Raw genomic sequence first — 26,744 nt, forward strand, 5'->3', positions numbered from 1 at the left:
GGGTGACTCCCTACACCGAGACCCTGTCTCCCCGAGACTCTGTGGTTTGAAAGGTGACCGAATGTGTGTTTAATACGCGATGTCCGTGTGTTGTGCAGAAGGGAGCGCTTTAATGTTGCATGAGATATTAGCCAGTGTGCGTCGAAGAAACATCGTGCAACGCCGTAACTCGCGATTTTAGACTTAGAAAGTAACGTGTGTGTTGTTTAATCTCAAGCCTCGGCGTTTAAACGGCGCGATCGTTCGGAAAGTGTCGGAAATGGTGTCGTTTTGTAGTGTGCGGGCAGGATTCGGGCCTGTTAGCCGCATCGCCATCAACGAGCTCTCCCGTTAAAGATAAAGCGGCTAGTAAGACATGCGTCGGCCTCCGTCTCATGAATCCATTGCCTTAAATCTGAGAAGGTAAACAAGTTCCAGATGATTCAATGATTGGCCTTTGTGTGGTATGGAAAAGTTTGTTTATTTGTAAAGTTTTGAATGCGGTTAAGCTATTTTACGTTAGCAGGCTAATAGGGGTGTTGTTATGGAAGAACTAGTAGGGTAATTAATTCGTTTTAATACAGACTTTTTTGCAGAAGTACCTTACATAAAAGCTATCATGGTATAGATTTCACCTAAAGAACATTGATATTAAAGTTATTGTTGATACAATACAAACTGTTAGCTTTGTGACTGTCAAATGAGATTAGACTGTCATTCAAATATGAATAAAGTGACAAGTGTTCTGAAAGTCATTTTAATATGCAAGTTATCAACCGAAGTAAAGCTTGTTTTCTGTAATTTTACAAACACCATCTTATTTTTACTATTTACTATCAAGTCAACACTTGAGGGTTTAAGCATTGACTTTATTTTTGTTGTTTTATCATTTTTATATATGGTATAAGTTTTGTTTTTGTAAATGAATATTTATTACTTAATATAATTAATAATACATTATTTTTTTTAATTACATGCAAAATATATATTTGCTAAATTTGTTGTAGGTGGTGTTTTAGGAAGCTACTAGTTTTAGGATTTCAATATTTTTAAGGCATATTTTAATCACAAAATATGTTGTTATTATGAATGTTATTGTGTTTTAATAAATACATTTTTATTAAAAATAATACATTAATGGTAATTAAAATATTACAATGCAAATAAGTATTTATTAAATTGTTATAAATGTGTTAGGTTTTCCAGGAGTGTCCGTGAGTGCAGTGTTACTAGTTGGTGTAGAAAACTTTTGCTGTGATAAAGTTCAGTTTCTTATGTTTAGATTTTTCCCACGTAGGCCTATACCTACAAAAATATAGGTATTATTTTAATAAGTGTTGTAATTATGTGGAGTGGGTCTTAGAGGGTCTGTTAACTTAGACTTTTTTTCTGTACTAACTGTTTGGCTGATATTAAATGTCTGCTTCAGAGTTCTTCCTGATGGATACGCCCGAGAGCCCCACCCAGTCCCCACAATCTCCTGAGGAGGAGGAGAAGGGTCTTTCCGAAAACGAGCTGCTGGAGTCGCCCGAGTCCCCAGAAGAAGTAAACAAGGGAGTTTCGGACAGTGAGCTTTTGAATGATGATGAAAATGAAGTACAGGAGGGTGGAGGAGACTCAGACTTTGAGGATGGAGACAGGGTAGCAGCTGGAGGAGAAGATCCTGAGGATGTGTCAGACCTGGACGACTACAAGATGGACAGGGAGGAGAGAGAAGATTTCCACCAACAAGACCTCGGTTTGACGGTCCGAAGAAGCAGACAGAATGCTAGCCAGTCTCCTGAAGAGGAGATCCTTGAGACGCCGAGATCACCTGATCCTGACTCGCCAGGGCCAGAACACAAGCGACCTTTCACCCCAGCAGAAGAGGAGCGAGACGAGGAGGATGAGGCAACCACCAAGTCTGGCCTCGGCCGTGCTGAGCTTGATGAAGAGGATGATGAGGAAGAAGAGAGACAAGACGACGGAGGAGGGCGGCCGATGGTAGTGAGTGATTTGAAGGATGAATCTTCCGTGTCCAGAGACCTGGATGAACATGAGCTGGATTATGGACGAGGGGTTCCAGAAGAGCCGAGTGCTGCTGCACCTGATGAGGACGAGGCTGAGAAGGGTCCCGCCAGGGAAGATTGGGAAGATGAGGAAGAGGATGATGAAGAGCAGGAGAAAAGACGTAAGAGAAAGGAAAGAAAACCAATTCTGCCTCCAGATAACAAAGACACACAGCTGAGAAAATCTGTGGACTCGAGGGAAGGAGGCAGGAGAGATTCATTCCGTGATAAAAAGAAAGAGGAAGATGATGGAGAGATTGATGAAGGAGAGATAGATGTAAGTATGTTGAAATCATTTGTGATTGGCATATGGAAATTGGAGCTGTTTAATCTCAGTTCGCCACTGCAGAGCAAGTTATTACAGTTTTTTACATATTGTTTTTTTTTTTTTGCTGCTAAAACCCATTGCTTGTCAGAGTTTTATAATTATGGAACGCAAGGATACGTTTGTTTTTGCATGATACATAGAATTTTGTTTTTGAATGACCAGGCCACAACAGTAGAGGGAGCAATTGAATGCAGTATCTTTGAATTTTTCTAGAATGGAAAAGAAATGACACTGCTGAATGCTAAATTAGAAAATACTTTAACTTTGAATTTGAAGTGATCACCTAATTGACTTTTTAAGATAATATGTAAATAAAATATAGAATAACTATTGAAAAATTTGGGGTCAGCAAGATTTTTTAATGTTCTTGAAAAAAGTCCAAGGTTGTATTTATTTAATTAAAATTACAATGAAAACAGTGAATTTGTAAAATATTATTAAAATTTAAAATAAAACAGTTTTATTTCAGTACATTTTGGAATGTAGTTTTCATTGTCACACGAGCCTTAAGAATCATTTTAATAAGATGATTTGGTGTTCAAGTAATATTTTCTTATTTACAATGTTGAAAACAGTTGGGCTGCGTAATATTTTTTGTGGAAAACGTGATACATTTTTTCCAGATTTTTTTATATATATATATATATATATATATATATATATATATATATAAAATAAGTAAAAAAATTATATTGCAAAAGTATGTACTGTCACTTATAAGCAATTTAATCTATCCTTGCAAAATAAATTATTTTAAAAAAAATCACCTACCTAAAAGTAAATCATCTAACTTTGGTTTAGAATTTTTAAAAAAAAATAAAAAACGTATATAACCAGTCACTAATAAGTGGTATAGTAAGTTTTTCTGTTAATTTTTTAGGATGATGATCTTGAAGAGGGGGAGGTGAAGGACCCCATGGACAGGAAGATCAGACCCCGACCCATCTGCAGGTTTTTCATGAAAGGTTGTAGTTCATTCATGTGATTTCCTGAATGGTTTACATTTAAAATGGTGTTTTCATGTAGTCCAAGGTGATAATCGACAGAGTGTTATCAAGGAAAATTGTTCAAATTTGATAAGCGTGACTTTTGCCTAAATTTCAACAGTAGGGGGAGTTAAATTCAATGCAGTGTATTTCCTATGAGCAGATTTGTCTTCAGAGCACATACTCAAAACAGTGGGTGGTTTTGATGTTGATGCTTTGATGTCATTATCTGAAAATGTTAAAACTCTCAATATATTTTTAAATATCTTCTTATATCTTTTAAAATATCTTCTGCTTCTGTGTGGTCTCTGACAGGTAACTGCACATGGGGCATGATCTGTAGGTTCATCCATCCAGGAGTCAATGATAAAGGCAACTACTCCCTCATCTCCAAGCCAGATCCCTTCTCTCCTAACGGAGCACCTCCTGGAGGGGGAGGAGGAGGACCTCACCCCCTCATACCTGATAGTCCCTGGGTATGCACCCTTTGTAATTAATTTTCTACTGTTTTGTTTCTTCCTGATTAAAAATTAGGTCTAAATTTCAATTTCAACATTTGAATCTTGTTTTTTCTTACAGGGAGCCCCTGCGGTAGAAGAGTTGCCTCCCCCTCCACCTCCTCTAGATCCTCCGGTGGAGAGCGCCTGGGAAAGAGGCCTTAGACATGCCAAAGAGGTACAGATATCACCACCGTACATTTTGAGTCGACAATTTAAAAAGCTTAATTTCTAGGTAATGTTATATTGTCTGTGGGTTTTTTCAGGGGAACTCATCTATTCAAATAAGTCTGTAGTGACTACTGCAGTGGCTTTGTAATCACAAAAGTGGCAACTTTGTAAAACTGAGATAACATGATATATGTATTTTGATAGTCATACTATGCTAAATACGATGCTTTTTCATTACTGTGGGGGGGATTTGTTAGTCGAAGTTGTCAGTTGAATTGAACAGAAAGCCTTGATCTAGCTTGTTTTCAAAAAACATTCCCTTAGGTTTTGAAGAAAGCCACCATTCGTAAAGAGCAGGAACCAGATTTTGAGGAAGGAAAACGTTTCACCGTAACCATAGGTGAAGATGATCGAGACTACTTTGACAAAGAAAATGACTTCTTCAGGGAACGCGGCTATCGTATAACCAGAGATATCAGAGATGCTGGGTACGAAACAATGAATTATCAGAAAAATTAGTGAGTGTGTTATCTTTTATTTTTTTTGTTTTTTTTTGTGGAAGTTCAAATGTGGTTGTGGCTAGTTTACATACGTAATTGTCATCCATCTAAAACTATTGTTAATAGCATTTGGATAATTCTATGCATATTAGTTTCCATAACCTAGGTATTTTTTAGACTATGTGGAATTTCTGTTCTTGATAAAAAATCATTTGTCACACCACAGGAGCATTTTAAAATAGAAAAAAATAATTCATGTCAGTTTTATTAATTATGCTAAATTATTCTTGTTGTTAAAAAATAAGCCCATGGACATAAGCTCTGACCCATACTTTAATGTTTTTCCCCTTTTCTCTTTCTGCATTGCAGTGATATTGAGTTCAGAGATCCAGGTTATGGGTGAGTAAACCCCCCCCCCCCCCCCCCAAAAAAAAAAATACAGTGTAAACCAAAAATACAGTGTTAACTTGTACGCTCACTATTTATTTAAACCTCAGTTTATCATTCTCCCAATTGTACAAATTAATAACAACCATTTCTGTGGTAGTGATCTTTATGGTGACCCATACTATGATTATGAGATGGACGCTTTTTGGCGAGGAGGCCAGTATGAGAATTTCCGAGTGCAGTACACAGAGACCCCACTGCCATACTACCCTGTGAGTACATACTAATGTAACTTTTTTTTCTTTTTTACTGTTATTTCTACCAAAGAGCTTTAAGTTACAGATGCCGGGTCATTTAAATATTTACAGTGTGCATGCAAATGATGTGTAGGTCAAATTAAATAACCAGTGTTTCCCACAGACTCTATTTGTGGTGGCATATATATGCAAATTCATTCTCTGCCAGCAGGAGGCGCTGTTGGAGTGGTAGAGATTGAAGTTCCCTGGTAACGCTTTACACAAAGCAGCACTCTCACATTGCTTTATCAAGATGAAATGAAAATGACATCCAAAATTTTCTGAAGACAGTTGGTTTCGTTTAGAAATACAGTGATTTTAAAACACCCGCACTGGGTTTCGATTTTAAAAAAAAACGTGCAGTGCTCATGTTTATTCAATAAAGTCAAAGCCTTTTAGAAAATCTTTTTGTAGCGGTCAGTTTTGATATTGTGGCGGGCCGTCACAATTAAATCAATGTATGGGAAACACTGAATAACTGACATTAATGTACGTTTATCATAAAAAAGGTTGACAGTTCAGTGCTGCATTTAATCAGAATCAAGTGTTCCTGAGCGATATGTACCTGTATTTGTACTACTAAACAACTGGGATTCGTTTTTTGTTTGCATCAGGACCGAGAGCGGGAACGAGATCCACGTGAGCGCCACCGTGAGAGGGAACGGGAGCGTGAGAGAGACAACCGTGAGCGGGAGCGCAGACAGAGAGAGCGAGAAAGGGAGAGAGAGCGGGAACGGGAACGGGAGAGAAAGAGACCCGGCGCAGAAAGGAGGATAGGGATCATCTGAAACCGGGACGAAAAAAGTGGACGGCCTAGAGAGAGGCCTCCCAGAGAGCCACGGGAGAAGAAGGATGAGAAGGAGAAGCCACTCAAACCACGTTCACCACCGAACATGCCACCCAGGTGAGTTTTAAAGTTTCTACTATTGATAATTGAATCAGTGTTTAGGTGGGATGCTAAGAGGTCACAGACTGTCTGATGCATATGGGTACTAAAATCACAAAATGTGTCAATCCATTTTCAATTTGGTTGCCCGGCTGCTATGCAACCTTTTGGGTGTACAGGTTTTTAGTCTGTAAAGTTATTTTCATTTAAAGGTGCTGAATGTAAGATTTTGACTCTACTAAAGCATAAAAATACCATAATATGTTTGCAGGAATTTAAGAAACGTGCTAAGTTAACAAGTAACACTTGGTTTATCTGAAAAACAATGCTACAGTCAGTTATTCTCCTTTGAAAATGTGCGCTTTCAGGGCCGGAATATCTGTCTTTGTTTTGGTTTGTCAATCCTGCCCACTGCCAGTTTACCCAATTGTATTTCGCTCTCTCACAAGTTTGCCAGTTGGCAGAAAACCACAGCGTATTTCATTTCATTCATCGTCAAGTGTGTTCATTCTTGTGTCGTCAATCTGGCAACCCGCATGTGCATCAAGTCTGAGGAGGAGGTGCCAGGTGAAAAAAACCCTCTCCAATATTTGAATTTGGGACTGCAATACCTAGTTTCAACCAATCACTCTGTGTCAATCCTACAAACAGCACCTTCAAAGTCTGCTGCAATAAATGGACTTGAAGTGTGTGCCATTTGTAAAGTTCATGTTCAGTTGGTACTTAGTTTGGGATGGAAATTCTGACCACAAAATCTACATGCATTTCCACTCTTTTCTTTTGTGGTGTGGTGTCTGTGTAATCATTCACAGAGACTGCTGCATTTTAAATTCAGTGATTTAAATTCCCCTTTGTTGCATGCTGGTCTGTCATTGTGATAGGATCAAGTTCAGATTTTAATTGACACTAACACAACAGCAGTTTTTTTGTTTTGCATGCTTTTTCTTATTGGCTCTTTTCTAAGCGAGAAGTTTTCTTTTTCGTATCATTTTTTTTTCTAAATAGTGCTTAATATGAGTATGCAAAATCTTCATTTCTGGTACTGAAAGTCCATCTTTTAAAAAGTGTAACTGAAACTTAAATTTAGTGGGTAAAAATGAAGATAAAATAATACTTCCATTTTAATATTTTTTTTTTGTTTTCACGCATTCAAAGTAAAGACACTAGCACAAGGTTCTTCTTTGTAGTTGCTGTATCTATTATAGCTGTATGTTTGGTATTAGGGCTGCACGATGTGTGTCGTTTAAGGCATCGATATCGCGATGTACGAATACACGATAGTCACATCGCAGGATGTTGCGATGTAGGCTGTCGTGGTTGATTCCGTTTATTCATTTACCGTATGGGCCAGCTGCTCCCCGGCCCTTGACGAATGTGATTCGCGGATTAATTGCACAGCTTAACCATCATAGAGTGAAAGTTTATCATTTGCATGTGTTTTTAAGTCCTGTCAGTTTAACAGGGCGCATATAAGAACGAGCAAGAGAGAGAGACAGAGAACCGAGAGAGCCCCGGCCTTGCGCCGCGCTCACCTTCAACGTCTTCAAACACACGAGCACGAGCGCTGTATTGCTCTCTCCCCTCGCGCATATTAATCAAAAATCAATTGACACGATGGTGTCGAAACAAAAAAAAAAAAAAAAAAAAAAAAAAACTATCCAGTGATGAAATGTTTTCTGTGTTTGTCAAATCTTGTGCGATAATCCTAAACTGCTGAGATAATTACCCAACGCGTGCCGTACACACGTCTGATTCGCGAACTAATGATTCCTTTGAACCGACTCAATTTAATGAATGGTTTAAACAACTGACCTGTCCAACACTGAAACTCAACGACACGTCTGAATTGGTGTATAAAAAAAAATCTGTAACACTTTACAATAATGTTTCTATTTATTAAACTATTTAACTACATTATTTAACATTACTATTACTAAAACTGCACCTCTACAACATTGTTAATTTCAAACATTTTAGGCTATAGCCTTTCATTGTTGAAATCAAAAGTTGTGCAGTATTTGTTAACATAGTTAATGCACTGTGAAGTAACATTACCAAACAATGAACAGCTGTGTTTTTTATAAACTAAGATAAACAAAGATTAATAAATATGGTAACAAAAGTATTGCTCGTGGTAAGTTTTTCATGTTAGTTATAGATATGTTAACAATTCAAACCATATCCTAAAGTTACAAACAAATAATTTACTCTAATTTAAATAATACTCTGATGTTTTAATCATTTAAAATGAGAATGTAAGTGTGCTCACCCCATTTTTGTTTGTAAGAAAAAATTAGATTAGATTTCATATCGCAATATATATCGCAGAAAAATAAAAATATCGCAATGTCATTTTTTCTCAATATCGTGCAGCCCTTGTTGGTATGTTACGTTTAAGCCCCCAGAGAACATAAAATTAAAATGAAATTACACACCTATGGCCCAAATTCACTCTTGACCATGTTTATATCCATTAACTCTGTGTTGAAAGTACTGCAGGGTGACTGTTCTTGTATTAGCACAATGCAAGTTGCCTTTTCACGTTAGGGGTCATTTTGAATCTTCCGGCATTTTGGTCTTTCTGACATTATCACAATAGTCTTCCAGTGTTTCCCACAGGTTTGAAATATACTTGCGGTGGCAGCCGGGTGGAAAATCCTCATATTACCCACGGCACAAATTGTGATATAGATTATGCTGTGTTTAGGGGGATATGAAGTACTTTTTTTCCTAACTAAATCATTAGTATGCATTTGAAATACTAAGTTATAAAAAAAAAAATAAAAATAAAAAAACTTTAAAGGGTTTACTCCACCCCAAAACGAAAATTTTGTCATTAATCACTTACCCCCATATCTTTCCAAACCTGTAAAAACTTCGTTAGTCTTTGGAACACAATTTTAAGATATTTTGCATTAAAACTGGGAGGCTTGTGACTGTCCCATTGACTGCCAAGTAAATTACACTGTCAAGGTCCAGAAAAGTATGAAAGACATTGTCAGAATAGTCCATCTGCCATCAGTGGGTTCAACCTTACGTTATGAAATGAATGTCTAATAAATGTCAAACGTCAAACTAAATTTGCTCCCCGTCGAAAACCGAAAACCACCTGCACAAAATGCCCCCAAAATGAGAGAAAGCTGCAAGCCGCGGGGCGACGGCGCGGACCCCCGCTATGGCTGTTGCCCCACGCGAGCCTCTTTACACGGGTCGCGGCAAGCGGCAGAACCGAGGCAGCGCCACAGTCCCACAGTGGATGTTAACACACAAGGTTTTTATTTTTAAATATCGATATTATGTTTTTGAGAATCGATACAGTATCGCCAAACAAAATATCGCGATATACTCACTTGTATCGATATTCTTACACCTTGGTTTTCTGGATATTGATCTAGGTGATGGGGCAGAATTCTGCCATCTGCTGGGTTACTGTAGGAAATACAGTTTAAAAAAGTTTAATTAACCAAATAAATCCAGCAGAGGCCCATAGAGATTCATAAATTTTTTCTGGATGTGGCCAACTGCTCTTATAAATGCAATTCGTGCACACCCGAACATGCAGGTCATGAAATTGTGTAGGCACTTCACATTGCGTCTTTTGCACGCTCAAGTCGAAGTCACTTTTAAGGGGATTCTATAATCTTTGCTCAAAGTTCATTATTTTAAATGTAGATGGGTCGCGTTACAATTGCACTCAAACAGAGTTCAAAAGCTCAGCCAATATGGACGAAAAGCTGATCATAGCAAGCTGTACAGGCGTTTTATTATGATTATTATTTCTCTTCTCCATAAATATATCTAGTAGTAGGGTTAATGCAAGGGCTTGAAATCTATTTATCCTTAGCTGAAACTTTTTTGTCCTCATGGAGAATGTGTCTCGTGATTGCTTAGCAATGGTATACGCCACTGGAGGTCAAGCTCCCGAGTGCTTTTGAAAGAGGAGGGAAAGTGGCGTAGCCGGTGTTTTCAATGCATTTTTAGATGTGACATGTGAACAGCCTCTAAATTGATTGCAGATGATTTCATCATGTCGGGCGGATAAAAAGTATAAGAGGATAAAAAATAATGAAAAGCAAAAGATGTTACCAAAATATAAATGCTCCATTCATTGATTCATACTTGGATGGATGTAATATACTTGGATGGCCCACCCAGGTAAAGTCTGTGTGCGGGAAGCACTGGTCTCCTGTTTTATTTCCCTTCACACTAGGGCTGCACGATATTGGGAAAAAATGACATTGCGATATTTTATTTTTCTGCGATATATATTGCGATATGAAATCTAAACAAAACTGGGGTGAGCACACTTACATTCTCATTTTAAATGATTTAAACATCAGAGTATTATTTAAATTAGAATAAATTATTTGTTTGTAACTTTAGGATATGGTTTGAATTGTTAACATATTAACTAAACATGAACTTACCACGAGCAATACTTTTGTTACTATATTTATTAATCTTTGTTTATCTTAGTTTATAAAAACACAGCTGTTCATTGTTTGGTAATGTTACTTCACAGTGCATTAACTATGTTAAAAAAATCCTGTACAACTTTTGATTTCAACAATGAAGGCTATAGCCTAAATGTTGAAATCAACAATGTTGTAGAAGTGCAGTTTAATAATAGTAAATGTTAAAATAATGTAGTTAAATAGTTTAATAAATAGAATATTATTGTAAAGTGTTACAGATTTTTTTATACACCAATTCAGACGTCTCGTGAGTTCAGTGTTGGACAGGTCAGTTGTTTAAACCATCCATTAAAAATGAATCGGTGTCAAATGAATCATTAGTTCGCGAATCAGACGTGTACGGCACGCGTTGTGTAATTATCTCGGCAGTTTAGGATATCGCACAAGATTTGACAACACAGGAAACATTTCATCACTGGATAGTTTTTTTTTTTTATTTTTGTTCGACACCACCGTGTCAATTGATTTTGATTAATATGCGCGAGGGAGAGAGAGCAAGACAGTGCTCGTGTTGTTTGAAGACGGTGAAGATGAGCGCGCGCGCGGCCGGGGCTCGCTCGCTCTCTCTCTGCTCGTTCTTATTTGCGCCCTGTTAAACTGACAGGACTTAAAAACATATGCAAATGATAAACTTTCACTCTATGATGGTTAAGCTGTGCAATTAATCCGCGAATCACATTCGTCAAGGGCCGGGGAGCAGCTGGCCCGTGCGGTTAATGAATAACGGATCAACTACGACAGCCTACATCGCACATCCTGCGAGTGTGACTATTGTGGATTCGTATATCGCGATATCGATGCTTAAACGACACATCGTGCAGCCCTACTTCACAGTAATTTCTTCATTGCTGTATTCAATTGCATAACCAGAGACTCAGATTGCATATTTGATTATGGTCATTTTTTCGGAAATTTCCAGGATGGATTGTATCTCATAGCCACAACAGTGCTGCTCTTTTGACCCTCTGTCACGTCGGCTCTCTAGATAAAAAAAGGAGATTCACATTTCATTAATTAAGCCAAAATCCCACACAACAAGGACACATTTCCGGCTCACTTGTGTTCTCAGAATTCCACAATAGGAGACAGTGACATGTATGTGAATATGTCCCATGATACTTACTGGTCTTTTACCAGGCAGTGTAGGGAGAGATTCACGCCTACTTGGTTTTGTTTTGACTTCAAAGAACACCGTTGCATCTCAAATTTCTAAATGTCATACAACCCATTTAGTGTGAACAATTAGCTCAGCTTGAAACTTGCACGGTCATACTTCTGCCCTTGTGACTGATCTATAAAAACATGGAGTTTCAGTTCCACTGAGCACATCTGATTTGATACTTTATACAGCATTGTTATTTGTGTACCTGTCTGCTTATGGGTGATAACACTACTTTAGCACCACTCAGATCCAATTTAATGTTTTATTAAATAACATTATATTGGTCGCAAATTGTTGTCAGTGTACATAATAACTTCACACTAGGCTGGAGGATTGTGTATTGTGCTGTGAATGTGTGTTGTATCAGATATGTGTCTTTTATCCTCACTACCGGTCAAAAGATTGGAATAATAAAAAAATTTATTCTAATGTTTTTAAAGGAAGTCTCTTAAGTTTTTTCACAAAAGGCAAAAATTAAATTAAATTAAAGGTGACATATCATGAAAATATGACTTTTTCTGTTTTAAGTTTTATAATCGGGTCCCCTGTGCATCTACCAACCCAGGAAGCCTGAAAAAGATTAGACCAGTACCTTTGTTTTAGTAAGCCTTTTTCTGCATGCGTCTGAAAAAAAAAACGGAACTCGTCAGATTTTGCTCCCTTTGTGATGTGTCAAAGGGATCTTATTATAACATCACCCCCCTTTTATCTGCACGTTTCCATTCACGGCACCGCCATTCTTTGTTTCCGCAAGGTGTACCAGCTTGTAGCGCCATGGCAAAGTCCGAGCAAAGCATGCTAACTGTTCTATCGTTAGCTGCACAGAACACAATTTAGAGTCCCAACTTCAGAGGAGACGAGAGCAGTGGATTTATTTATTTACTGTATATTACACTGCTGCCACACAGATCTAATATAAACATGCAATTTCTTTTCCAGCTGTTTACCTTCACAGACTGTTTTTTTAATTAAGCGCAATAAGACATTAAAAAAAAGAACTTAGTTTAGTACTCGCATGCCGCGTGACAGATGCTTTCTGCTCGCTCAGAAAACCATATGTCAGAAGTTTAAACTAATATGGCTTTAAAACACATGATTTCAGTGTGGTAGACATGATAATCAAAACCAACCAGATGTTATTTTATTTTATTATATTATATGGGATATGTGAAGGAACAGCCCTATTCTGGAAAAGGGGGCGGGGAGCAGCAGCTCATTTGAATTTAAAGATACATGCACAAAAACAGCGTGTTTCTACTTCCTTGCAAAACAGGAATAAATGATTCATGGGAATGAACATAAATGATCCGTGGGTATTTTTGACACACTCTGGGGACACCTGAGACTTATATTACATATTGTAGAAGGGGCATAATAGGTCACCTTTAAATAATAATTAAAGATAACTTAGCACCAACTCAGCATATTAAAATGATTTCTGAAGGATCATGCGACATTAAAGACTTTGAAGACTTTAAACTTTGCCATCTCAGGAATAAATTACATTTTATATTATATATATATATATATATATCAGGGTTTCCCACACATTGATTTATTTGTGGCGGGCCGCCACAATATCAAAACTGACCGCCACAAAAAGATTTTCCAAAAGGCTTTGAATTCATTGAATAAACATGAGCACTGCACGTTTCAAAATAAAAAACCGATGCGGGTGTTTTTATATCACTGTATTTCAGAGGAAACCGATTAAATTTTCGATTTAATTTTTCATTTCATTTTGCATGTAATGCTTGATAAAGGCAGCGTTTGTGAGCTCAGCGCTGCTTTGCAGCCGTTACCGGAGAATCCTGTATCTCTCCCGCTCTTAAAGCGCCTCCTGCTGGCAGGAAAATGAATTTGCATATATATGGGGGCGGGGGAATGCCGCCACAAATAGAGTTTGAGGCTGTGGGAAACACTGGATATATATATATATATATATATATATATATATTATATATATATATATATATATATATAATGGTGATTTAATGCTATGTTGTCACCTAGTTGGAGAGACTCAAGGCTAAGTAAATAACAAGTTTATAATATTTGTTTGCTACATTAGTAGGGCCCTGTGATTTCCGCGAAGCAGAAAACATGTACGGAATCCAGTCATAAAAATGGAATTTACTGTATAACAGAATTTCATAGAATTTTTCTTATTTTTGATGAATAAATAAAAAGCAGGTCAGTACATATATATATATATATATATATATATATATATATATATATATATATATATAATATATATTTTACATATATATTTTTATGTATATATATATATATATATATATATATATATATATATATATATATAATATATATATATATATATACACACACACACACACACACACACACACACACACACACATAGACTGAATATTAAACTGCAAAAAAGATGATTTAAATACGAATGTTCTGCCCAACCTTATATATATATATATATATATATAATTATATATAGATTAATTATTCAAAAGATTAAAAATATTAATTATTAAAAAGATTAATTATTAAAAACTTTTGACTGTTAGTGTATATTGTTTGTGTGTTTTGCACAGCCCAGAAATATTTTTAGCTTAACCAATTGACTCAACCACCTAGAGTTTGAGATCTCTTTACCTGAACCTGATGAAGACAGGAATTGTACAGAAAACCTGCTTTAAAGGTAATTTTTTTCTCAGTGTCATGGAATAGCAGTTATTTTGTTTCATGATTGTAATTGTGCTATATGCATCACACGTTGTCAGGGTTTCAAGGTAGGATTTTTTTTAATATCCTCATAAAACTTGTATATGCAGTGTTGAAATAAAGCCTCTGCAACTAGCAAATGTTGCATGATTTTGGAATTACTACATTAGCTTTGTATTACTACATCACGGGTGAAAGTTTGATCTTTTTGCTAACTCTTGTAATGAGGTGACGTAAATGATTGTGAATAATGATATAGTAGCAAAGCACGTGATCATGAAACAAGGGAATTTTCAGCCTGGCAAAGTAATGAAGGAAGGAAATCATTAAACCTGGTTGATCACCGTTTGAACCATTTTCTCAGGCGTGGTAAACACAGGAATGTGAGCTTAGATTGACACTGTTCGCTCGCAAACAACTACCTGTGACGTTGAAAGGTGTGCATGATCACTGTTTCAGGCTTTACCTGAATGTGTCAATGCGAGTTTAAGATTCAGTTTGATTTGTTTAAGGAAATTGACATTTGATATGGCAATAATGGAAATAAAAACAGCATTTCATAGCGTTGGCGGTCATTGAAACTGTACCTAAATACTGCATTTGACTGATACTCCACTTGAACTGAAACTAATGTCACTAATATAGTAAATAAGTAAATGGTTTTTCACTATATATATTAGGGCTGGATTCGATTATTCAAATATTCGTTCGGTGGGTTGGCATTCGATTTTTCATTTTGAAATTCGAATAATATTAGTTTTTTTTTTTGTAAATTAGTTTTTTTTTTTTTGAACACCTGGCATCCCCCGCAAAACGGTTCCCATTTGTCCTTGAATATGAATAAAACCATTAGTAAAAGTACAGTAGCCCAGCCTAAGACTAATTTGTCTATATTAAAAGTATTACTCTTAAAAGACCTGTGTGTTTTGTATTGCTAGTGCAGTGCAGTGTCTGTTCTCTGAGCATAAGCCCTGCTCGCGTGAGGCGTGCTGCTTCTGGCTTGTGCTGTTCTGTAATTTATTAAAAGTTTTATTCTACCACCATGTCTACACCGGGGCGCGACAGTTGTAGTGTTGCGCCGCGCCGCAACAGCTAAAGTCTGTCTACACCATAGACTGTATGAAAGGTCTACACTGGACGTGACAAAAGCAACCATTGAAAATCATTTGAAATTTTTGTCAGCATGTCATAAATAGAATGCAGCAGCAGTTTATTCTTGGGAATTTGTCAGCCACGCTGCATCCAGTGTAGACAGGTTCTATAGTATTTTGCCGCGCCACTTGCGTACGGTGTAGACACGGTGTTAGAGAGAAGAATATGTTTCAGGTCAGCCCCCCCTCCCTCCGAAGCTTCGAATATTCAGTGTCGATTACTACCGAAGCTCAAAAAAAAAATTGGTATTCGGACCAGCCCTTGGCCTGGACACACCAAGCCAACTTCAAAGAACTAGCTGCGACGAAAGTCGACGTTGTTTTCACCTCACGTCGGCCAGCGTCGGACCAAAAAGCTGCGCTCGAACACACAGCACACACTACAGCTGACGGCAAACTAACACGTTATTTCTGTGCATGCATGGAGAATTAACAGCAGCTATCAATAGTATATATTCGTTATTCAAAAGGAGATACCAAAACACAGATATACGAGATAAACGCAGATATACGAAACGTAAACAAAGCAGCGCTTGCTTACCATATCAGTAACGTTGATAACTTAATTGTATTATTTTAAGCAGCTCATGTTGTTATGACAACCTGCATTAGAAAGATTGGGAAAGATCATGTAACCTTCAAACAGCCTTCTGTCTATTTTGCTTTAATTCTCGGGCACTGACGCGTTCCCTAAACTGAACATCCAATCAGAGCTATCACTTGCGCCGACGGCATCCCGACGCCAATTCCAACGTGAGCCCGAAGAGAGCAGACGAGTGGAACACACCAAACAAACTAGCCCAACCAAACGGCTTGGTGCTATCCCGGCCTTAACACATACAGTCTTGTCTCTGACATCCCTTGACGGATCTTTGGTCTTGCCCATGGTGGTGGATCCAATCAGTTGCCAATGCACAAAATCAAGTCACTCAGATATACGTCACAATAGGAAAGAAAAGACTATAGCAACTTCTGTTTCATGGCAACAAAATGGCAACATCAAGCACGTTCTACACTTAATTTTTCTTCAACGTGTGATTGTGAATAAGTACTGTGGTGTGGCATTTATATTTATGTCTCGTGATTATACAGGATATAGTAGAATCTCTATCAATAGACATTTTATATCGCAACCCTTCACAGTCTTAACTAAATACTATAGCAATTATATAATTTTTAGAAAGCAGTATATATGAAATCCACTGTTAATTTTTGTTTTTGATAAAAACAGTTCATTTTTCGCGGCATAAATGCAGCGTGGTCCGATATAAGTACAGAGCCATTTCACTTGGCTTTCGGGAGTGCACGAGATCTCGCTATATTAAACGTGATAATGATAGGCTACACCTAGGTGAAAAAAGCGGTCTTTGCGATATTAGTTTAAAGTTGGGTTTTGTTGGTAAAAGCTTTGATAGTGCTTGCATTATATTGTTCGGTCTTTAATTGCATGTGCTGTTTGTTTGGGTTTCCAATTATGTGCGTTTGGCAATGCATGTAAAGTCTGACACGCTTTGTGTTGCACTGTTATCATTTACAAGCGTGGAGCACGTCTCCATCTCAGCAGCTCAGTCGACAAACTCTTTCTCTGCATATGCTGTGAGTTTGGGTTTCTTAACATTCATCTGGGAAAACAGTAGTGTGCGTTATCTCACTAGATTTGTAACTTAAATCATTTATTAACCTATGCTAACACAGGAGAACACATCAACATATCTCTAAATATGTGATTTGTTGTCTATCGCAATTTAAAAAAAAAAAAACATTGAACCCTCGCTCTGAGTTTGCATGTGGCCAAATATTAAAATTAAATGGATTTAAATGTTATTTGACCAATATTAAGCAAGGATTTGAATCACGCTGTTAAGTGAAACAACCACAGGCTGTTGGCGCCCTCTGGAGGTATTTGTTATAATACATAATGTACTATAGTTTATGTTCATATTATGTATAGGTATTGTATATTACATAGTGTAATTTAACAATATAATTACTTGGTTTTGATACTTTATTTGAACCAATTATTATTGCCCCATCAATATTTTATATTTAAATAGTCATATTAACACCTGTTTTTCACTTAGGTCTATTTTAAAATGCTAAAAAATATCAGATTACTCTATTTTTAAAATAATGAGTAGATTACTTGATTACCGAAATAATCATTAGTTACAGCCAACAACATTTCAAAATACAACTGCATTGTTTTAAGGGCTAGTCTGAATACCATTTTTTTGAGGTTTTGACGCTTCGGTAGTAATCAACACCGAATATTCGAAGCTTCAGAGGGAGGGGGCTGAACATATTCTTCTCACCGGACGCGAAAAGCGTGATGCGACAAAATACAATAGAACCTATTGTACTGTCTACACTGGATGCGGTGCGGCTCGGCTGACAAATTCCCAACAGTAAACTTCTGCTGTGTTCCATTTATGACATACTGGCACAAACTTCCAAATGATTTTCAACGGTCGCTTTGTTGTGTCATGTGTAGACAGACTTTAGCTGTTGCGGTGCGACACGACAACTGTTGCGTCTGGTGTAGACATGATGTCTAACCCTAAGGGCAAGAATCTCTGTGTGTCTGTCTGTCTGTTAGCATTTTTATTATGTTTGAGAACCGTTCAATCCAATCGACTTCATGAGTGGCAGGTGTGTTGCTGTGGTCCCGAGGGAGTGCAGGGTCGTATTTTGGTGCAATATGGACACGCTACACAATCAGAATGAATAAAACTTATAATAAACTACAGAACAGCACAAGCCAGAAGTGGCGGGCCTCACGCGGGAAGGGCTTATATGCTCCGAGAACGGACACCTTGCACTAGTGATACAAAACACACAGGTCTGTTTTTTTATGACTGCCATATTCGCAAGTGTTTTTCCAAGCAAATTAAGTGCACGGTTTTATCATGTGTAAAATTATTGATTAACATGGCAGATAAAAGGAGCTAGTTTTTTTTTTTTTTTTTTTTTTTTTACACACCAATAATATACTATAGGCGTACTACTTCAAGATGTCTGGAACTCGGGTGATTTTTCAAACTTGATGTGTGGTTGTGGTAGGCCAGTTTCAAATTGCATATTTGGCACACTGCCTTTGTCTTGTCCTCACTCAATTTCAAGTGCTCCCACACAGCTGAGGTCTTCGCATTTTTGTCTTCTCTTCCAGATGAACTGAATCATGACGTCCATTCATGGGCGATTCATATTCAAGCATGAATGAGAACCGTTTCGTGGGGGATGCCAGGTGTTTAAAAAAAAAAAAAAAAGAATATTCAAATGTCAAAATTGAAAATCGAATCCCGACCCACCAAATGAATATTCGAATAATCGAATATTCTGGTCCAGTGAACCAAGTATCTGCATTTTGTCTCATCTCATGAGTTAAGTGTATTGTCACACCCCTAGTGTCTATGAGCGCGATATAGCTCATAATTTACCGGTATACAATAGCTTTCATACTTCAGGTTTTGAATAAAGCGATAAATTTGCCATTGCATCCTTTCAAATGTTAAAGTTGCCACAATCATTGCATGCTTTGCTTGTGCTGCACTTTATTTGTACCATTTTGTGTTTAGTAGTTTATTCGTTAGAATTTGGACGATAATAACAATATTGTTTTGATAAGTGAGATCACTGATTTTTAGTCCTTGAAAACCCAAAAAAGTAGTGCTTGAAAAGTCCTTGAAAGTCCTGGAATTTTCATTCTGCTTTATCTGTACGAACCCTATTATAATCCACAGATTGATCCTGGTTCTCTTTTCTATTGTGTCTATGTCTGGTATATTCCTCTGTGTCGCCCCCTTCATTTTAATGTATCGGTCTTTTGTTCTGCTTCTCCTTAATTTGTATTATTCGGCTGCCTGTGGTATTCCAGACTTCACTGTAATGTCAGGGCATTTTGAAACATTAAGTGAACCATTAGATGTCATGCCCTGATTGTGTTTGCTGACCTAGCAGTTGTTCTGTGGTTTTCACCACTGTGTACTGTACGCTGTTTCATTTTCACGTTTTTTGTGTTTTTATGTTTTTAGACAGAACTGGAACTATGCCAAGCCAAGAATAAAATAAACGGGCGATCAATACAAACTTTTTATCCTATTTATAGCTAGTTAGGTATGCCACAAAACAGGTTATAGGTAGAACCCTGTTTATTGTTTGCCTGTTAATTGCAGGCGGGTCTCGCAATACTGGAATTATGCTTTAGCGTCAGTATTTTTGTTGCTGTTATAGGTTCCATCATTTTACGTCACAAAGGTGATACATTCAGAGAAGGCATGAAGTGATGAAATGGCAGGTATTTTGATTCCGGTTTGTTCTTTGTAAACAAGAGTCATGTCAGAAAGAGTTTGTCTATATAAAAACAGCTGAACTTGTTAATGCAGTTAGTTCAGTTGATATATATTTTTGATACATGTATTTTTATTATTCCCAAATATTCTGTTTACATTCTAATGTGTGTTCCTGGTTTTATTAGGAACCAGTTTATTTGTGCCAAAAATGTCCTTTAAAATTGAATTGATTTCTGAAGCAAAATATGCCATTGAAAACTGGAGTAATACCTGCTGTAAATTCAGCTTTTCCACCACAGGAATACATTTAATTTGAAAAATGTTTTATAATAGAAAATTGCTTTTTTTAATTTGTAATATTACACAGTGCTATTTTTTTACAGTTTACAATCAAATAATTTGCAGTCTTGTTAAGCATCAGAGACTGTTCAAACACATTAGTTTTTCTTTCTTTCTTTACGTAAGCCTGTGAGATCTTCCAAGCTGCATTGTTACAGGCTGTTTTTCCTTAAGGCATTCTTCCTGTGTGAGTGATTTTAGGACACCACACCATTATAACCTGTTCATGGAGGTGTGACTGAAAGTTACATCATCGGCTGAATGTCTTCCAGGAGTTAGGTTACACCCTGTTTTAGGGCATGCCGGTTCCCATGATAAGGAAGACAATGCAATGACTTCAGTCTAAAACCGTCTATTCTTGTTTTCCGATATTCTCTGCAGAGATCAGATGTCATGATTACAAATAGAGATGGTTGAATTTTTCTGCATGCATGAAGCAATTCATTGAAATATGTTTTCCGGATATCAGTTTTAATATTATTTTTAGACATAAGAGCAACAAATGTTGCATTTATTCTGTTCTTATTATAAACATCTCTGCATCTGTTTACTTTCCTCTTTCATGTAATCAGTCTCACTCTTGCATTCATGATGAAATCAAAACCTCTTTGAAACTTACAGATTTATATGAATAAATAAATGAGTAACTATTCAGTGATGCAGGAATCATTCTGTATTAGTCAAAATGATGCAAGTTTGAAATTTTTAAAGCTATTTTTGCGGTGTACACACATTTTGCAGTCTTAACTCATAAGTGATTCTTGGAAAGACCTGTAGCTAGTCAGATGACACTGCTCCTAACCTCTGTTAACTGTGGTTTATGACCTGGACTTTCTGATTTAGTGCTACATTGATATCTAGCATACTCACAGCGTGAAAAGTGACAGCAAGGACAATCCTATTACATTAACAAGTTTAAAAGTCCAGTGTCTTCCTGTTGACAGCATACTGGTTTTGATGAGATAAACACACCTGGGCCATTTGTCAGGTGCCCTATAATGCGCTGAGGAAATATGTAAATCTTTATGTGTGTGCTTATGTATTTTTGCTTTTTATTATTTTTATCCTTTTTTTTTTTTTTTTTATCCGCCCGATATAATGAAACCATCCGTGATCGATTAACTCAGGGGCTCGACCCGACAGTGCGGGCGCTTCATTCGCTTTTGTGACTAAAAATAGATGCGTGCGAACTGTGAACTGTAAAATATATTTAGGAGCACATGTGAATAAAGCAAAATCCCTCCGGGTAAGTTTTCCTAAATTTAATGTCATAAAAAGTCTTCAGTGCATGCAATGGTAAAACAAACGCCTTAATGGTTTTGGGATGGAAAAACATAAATCAAGATATAACCTATTAATTATTAAACTTCAAAAGGCTATGATTTCATTAAAAAAAAAAAAAAAGAGCGCTGTGGTGTTACAAGCTTCGGACTCCTTCAAAGTGATTCTCAATCAGTGAATAGCACACATTTATTAAGTCGAGTTGATGAATTATGACAATGTGTACTCAATGACCCTTTATATAACATGTTTTTAGACAGTTATAAGTGTTCATATTTGATCTCTCATCTGAAGGTTGTAATTAAATGTAATAGTTTGTCACATATATTAGACCTTTTTTTTTTTTAGTTGTGGGTGTAAGATTTTTCCTATATTTTTTTTTTTTCAACATTGATAATAATAATAAATGTTTATTGGTCCACCAGATCAGCATATTAAAATGATTTCTGAAGGATAATGTGACACACCGAACAAATGGGGTAAAATTTAGGGCTCCACCACAGGAATAAAATTACACTTTAAACATATTTTAAAATTAGAAAATAGTTATTTTAAAATTTTAATAATATTTCAAAATATTATTTTATTTTTTTTTTTTTTTACTGTGTTTTTGCTCAAATAAATTCAGCCTTGGTGCAAAAATCATTGTTTTACAGTAGTTTATATGTGCAGTGATTTTTTAACAAATTGCAAGATAACTTTTTTGTAAACTGATTTAACAAATATTCAAATATGACTAATAAATCTGGTAAAATACTTTGAACTTTTAAAAAATATTTGTCTCCCATTTTTTGTTATTTGTAAGTACTTGAATTGTTTTACTGCTCTGCATTAAACTTTTCTTCACATAACGATGTACTTCCCTTTTTCCATACAAACTGGAAATTAAAGGTGAGCTCAGAGTTTATATCTAAAAATAGCTTAGGTTCTCTGTGCTATTTTTAGGTACACTGCAATACTTGCCTCAGGTTTGTTTACTCTCTGATGTCACCCAAAAGGACATTCCAGGTCCTAAGCTGAATCACGTTAGTCATTATTAGGCATACTTTATTATGCATGATGTGGAATGCCCTTAGTTTAACTAATAGCATAATGTAATGATCTTTAATTAACCCAACGATTAATGAGCAACTTTTTCAAAAACTCCCAAACTTGAACTTTTGCCCAAATAGCTTTCATTAAAATATAGTTGGAATCTCCAGAGAAATTAAACTTTAATATGGGACTACTGGAGGCCCAGCTGGTCAGGCGATATAACCAAGGACTGCTTACTACATTTTATGTGTTGGAATTCAATAATTAACTTTTCAAACGGAGTCTGATTTTGCACAACTGAAGCCATGGATATCCAGAGAAACTGAACGTCCACATTGGATAATTATAGAAGCAGTAATAAGCAAATATATTAAGGTGTAATTTTGAAATATTATTAACGGTTCTAAATTCTTCTTTGAACTGAAGCACAGGGGAAATCTCGGGCCCTTTTGGGGGAAATAAACACACTTAAGATGGTAAACTAGATACCTTGTTACCGGAAAACAACTGTTTACTTAGTTTTTTTTGAGCAGGAACTGTGTGGGAAATATGAGGTAGTTTCTCCAGTTTATGGATGTCACCTGTGTTTTCTGGTATGGTGTTTGAAAGATAGCCAACAGCTTCGATATTACCCATAGAAATGGTAAATTACCAGTATGGTCAGCTGTTTATTTTATTACTAAACATGTGACCTGAGAGCGAATGGAGTAGTTGGCTAAAGACAACATGATAGTAATTTTAAATTTTAATTTTAACAATTTTAAATTTTAATTTTATTTGAACAAGGGCTGACTGAATTCAGGTTTATGAAAGTTCTATTTGGGAAAGTCATGCATACTTTTGGGTACAAAGACTTTCATACTGTAAGACAGGCCTATGAATTGATACAAATGAAAATACATTTTACAGTACTTATGAGAAGTTTCTTGGCAGCTCTTGCTTCCTGATGAATAGTTTGGATGACTTCCAAAAGTCAGCGAAGAGGATCTAGTCTGCTGCCTCCATAAAAAAATGACTTCGATACACTAAAGTTTACTGTATTTTTATGAGAAATAATTCAAATTTGAAATGTTTTTTATCACTATAGCAGCTCCTCCCTGTGAAAATGTAAACATTCTAAGGTCACTGTAATGCAGGTCATTTAATTTTAACGTTTCCTTATATTGTTTACTTAATGGTGAATTGAAAATGTCAGTTGGCATGCATATATTTGGGGGTTTTCTATTGTTATTCAGGAAATGAACAGGTATATTCTTGTTTAAGGAAGATTCATGCTTCTGTTGCCTCTAGATTTTATATATAAGTTTGTGCAGACTTTACCATCTCAGTGACAGTTTCTTTTACAGAGAATGTGGAAATTCAGCCTGCTAATTGTTAACATTTGGCTTTCATTAAGAGAACTGTAAATATGTCGTTGAGATGTTTGTCAAGTTAAAGAAACTCACTGATTTTTAAATTTTGGCTTTCATTAAGAGAACTGTAAATATGTCGTTGAGATGGACCCATACTCAGAATTTATGCTCTGCATTTAACCCATCCGAAGTGGTACACACACAGAGCAGTGAACACACACACACTGTGAACACACACCCGGAGCAGTGGGCAGCCATTTATGCTGCGGCGCCCCGGGGAGCAGTTGGGGTCAGTTGCCTTGCTCAAGGGCACCTAAGTCGTGGTATTGAGGTGGAGAGAGCGCTGTACATCACCTCCCCCCCACCCACAATTCCTGCCGGCCCGAGACATCGAACTCACAAACCCTTCGATTGGGAGTCCGACTCTCTAACCATTAGGCCACGACTTCCCATATAGGTGCATACTTTCTAAATCCCCCATTTCTTGTTTTTCTTTTCAGAGGGCCAATGGAGCCACCACCTAAGAAGGAGATGGTCCCATTGCCCAAGAGGCCAGATGAATGGAAAGACCCCTGGCGCAGGTCTAAAGTCCCCTAGGAGAAGACCTGGTTCCATGGGCTCTCCCCTCCACGTGGCCGTAGACGACACAGGCCCTCCGGATCGTCAGTTTCCCTTTCCAATTCATCTAGGTAAGATACCTGCCATGGAACTATTGAACCAGACATTGGTGTCATTTGATAAGGGGATGCTTTGCCCACTTTTTTTTGTCTAGTTTAAGGGATAGTTCATGAAAAACCCTCATGTCATTCCAAACCTATTTGACATTGTTTCTTCTGGAACATAAAACAATATTTTGAGAAATATTATGTTTTGGACCCCAATGCCTTTTTTTATTTTGTGGACAAAATCTTTTTAGTTTTTTGTTGATCACATCCAAAATAAAAGTTTTTGTTTACATGTGTGTGTACTGTGTATATTTATTATATATAAATACACACACATGCATGTGCATATACTTTAATAACATTTGTTATATTTGTATATAAAATATATTTATATATAATATAAATTATATACATTCAAATATATGTAAATATTTTCAAAATATTACTGTATATGTGTGTATGTTGTATATATATATATATATATATATATATATATATATATATATATATATATATATATATATATATATATATATATATATATATATATATAATTATATATATATATATATACATAATAAATATACACAATACACACATATATTACATATACAAAAACGTTTATTTTGGATGCGATTAATCGCGATTAATCGTTTGACAGCACTAATTTATTTTCTCCATTTTTCCAGGTCTTCATCCCGATCCTCATCGTTCACGGGTACTGGCTCTTCCCGTTCCCAATCGCATTCACGGTCATCTTCAATGAGTTCCTACTCAAGTCACTCCTCTCAGCACAGCTCTTTAAGCGGAAGCCGCTCTAGGCAAGATATCACAGTTCACAACAATCTTGATTTGTCATGCTAATTTGCTGTAATGTTTCCAGAACATTCAGTATGCCACATTTATAATTGACTTGCTTGTACTGTGAATCTTTGCTGTTCTTAACCACTGTATTTTTCATTGTCTAGATCACGATCCTTCTCTTCCTCACCCTCCCCACCCCCCGGCACAAAGAAACACACTAATAAGAAACAAGCTGAGCAGCCTCCTGGTGCATTGAAAGGGTAAAAATACACTCACTCGTGCTCTCAAAACACAATTTGGTTTACACACTACTGTTCAAAAGTTTGGGGTATGATTTTTTTTTTTTTAAAGAAATTAATACTTTTATATCAGAAAGGAGCCATTGAATTTTTTATTCAGAAACCATCTTTAAAGACTGTTTTATGTTACATAAGAACTTTCTATTCCTCAAAGAATCATGTGTTATGGTTTCCACAAAAATTTTTGCACCACAGCTATATTCAGCATTTTTTTTGAGCACCAACTTAATATATTAGAATGATTTGTGAAGGGTCATGTGACTTTTCCATCACAAGAATAAATTACATTATAATATATATTAAAGTTATTTAAATTGTATTTATATTTAACAGTGATGTTTTTTTTTTTATTTAATTAATAAGAAATTTCTAAAAATCTTACCAACCCTAAAACTTTTGAATAGCAAGTATACTAGTCTAAATCAACACAAGCCTGAGGTTCAATGTTTTGTCTATTTCTAGCAATAGTTGTCAGTACTGGTCTTCTCATTACTCACTACATGCACATGAAAATGCATATTTTCATTCAGCCATCCATTGAAGCCTGGTGCACTGCCCCCTCCTCGCAGGGAGAAAGGACCCCCCAAAATGATGCCAGCCCCACGTTTGCCTGACAGCCGGGAACCACCCAAGCCAATCACAGAGACAGCAAAGCCCCCCATTCCCCGGCCAGCTGGAAGACCTCCTGGACCCAGAGAGCCGAGAGAACCACCCATCATGAGAGAAGGACGCAAGAAAGAACGTCAACAGCACAACCCACCTCGCAGGTACGGCACACATTACGTGTTCATTCATACGTGTTATGCAAAAGGTTTCCCCTCTTCTCCCTATGAGATGATGAGGGTAAGCGTTGTCAATTTCTAAAATAACAAACAGCAAAATAATAGTGTAGTAATAGTGGTCTTTTTAATCAGGAGAGTTTGACGCCCATTTGAAAATGGTTATATTTGCTGCAATCCTCTTTCTACTAGTGGCATGTTAAGTGTTATTTTCAGTGAATAATGACTTAAAATGTTCATTTATTTCCTTGAATTCAGTCTGTTTATCACACAAAGTTTGAAATATAGAGCATGAATCTATTCTTTTATATGTTTGTTTTTAATTCATAATA

General features: G+C 36.5%; 1 protein-coding gene across 1 annotated transcript in view; it reads left to right on the forward strand.

The window, feature by feature from the left end:
• LOC109110510 (zinc finger CCCH domain-containing protein 18-like) overlaps window positions 1–26,744 on the forward strand; it is a 30,837-nt gene continuing 4,093 nt past the window's right edge. The window contains 13 exon segments of the mRNA XM_042775826.1: window positions 1–53; window positions 1,409–2,304; window positions 3,236–3,320; window positions 3,657–3,817; window positions 3,921–4,016; window positions 4,334–4,497; window positions 4,879–4,908; window positions 5,057–5,168; window positions 5,807–6,096; window positions 24,366–24,554; window positions 25,220–25,351; window positions 25,499–25,594; window positions 26,164–26,400. Coding sequence (XP_042631760.1) covers window positions 1,420–2,304; window positions 3,236–3,320; window positions 3,657–3,817; window positions 3,921–4,016; window positions 4,334–4,497; window positions 4,879–4,908; window positions 5,057–5,168; window positions 5,807–6,096; window positions 24,366–24,554; window positions 25,220–25,351; window positions 25,499–25,594; window positions 26,164–26,400 — 2,477 coding nt within the window. The 5' untranslated portion in view covers window positions 1–53; window positions 1,409–1,419.

This window comes from Cyprinus carpio, chromosome A18 (assembly GCF_018340385.1).
Source record: "Cyprinus carpio isolate SPL01 chromosome A18, ASM1834038v1, whole genome shotgun sequence".
NCBI classification, from domain to species: Eukaryota; Metazoa; Chordata; class Actinopteri; order Cypriniformes; family Cyprinidae; genus Cyprinus; species Cyprinus carpio.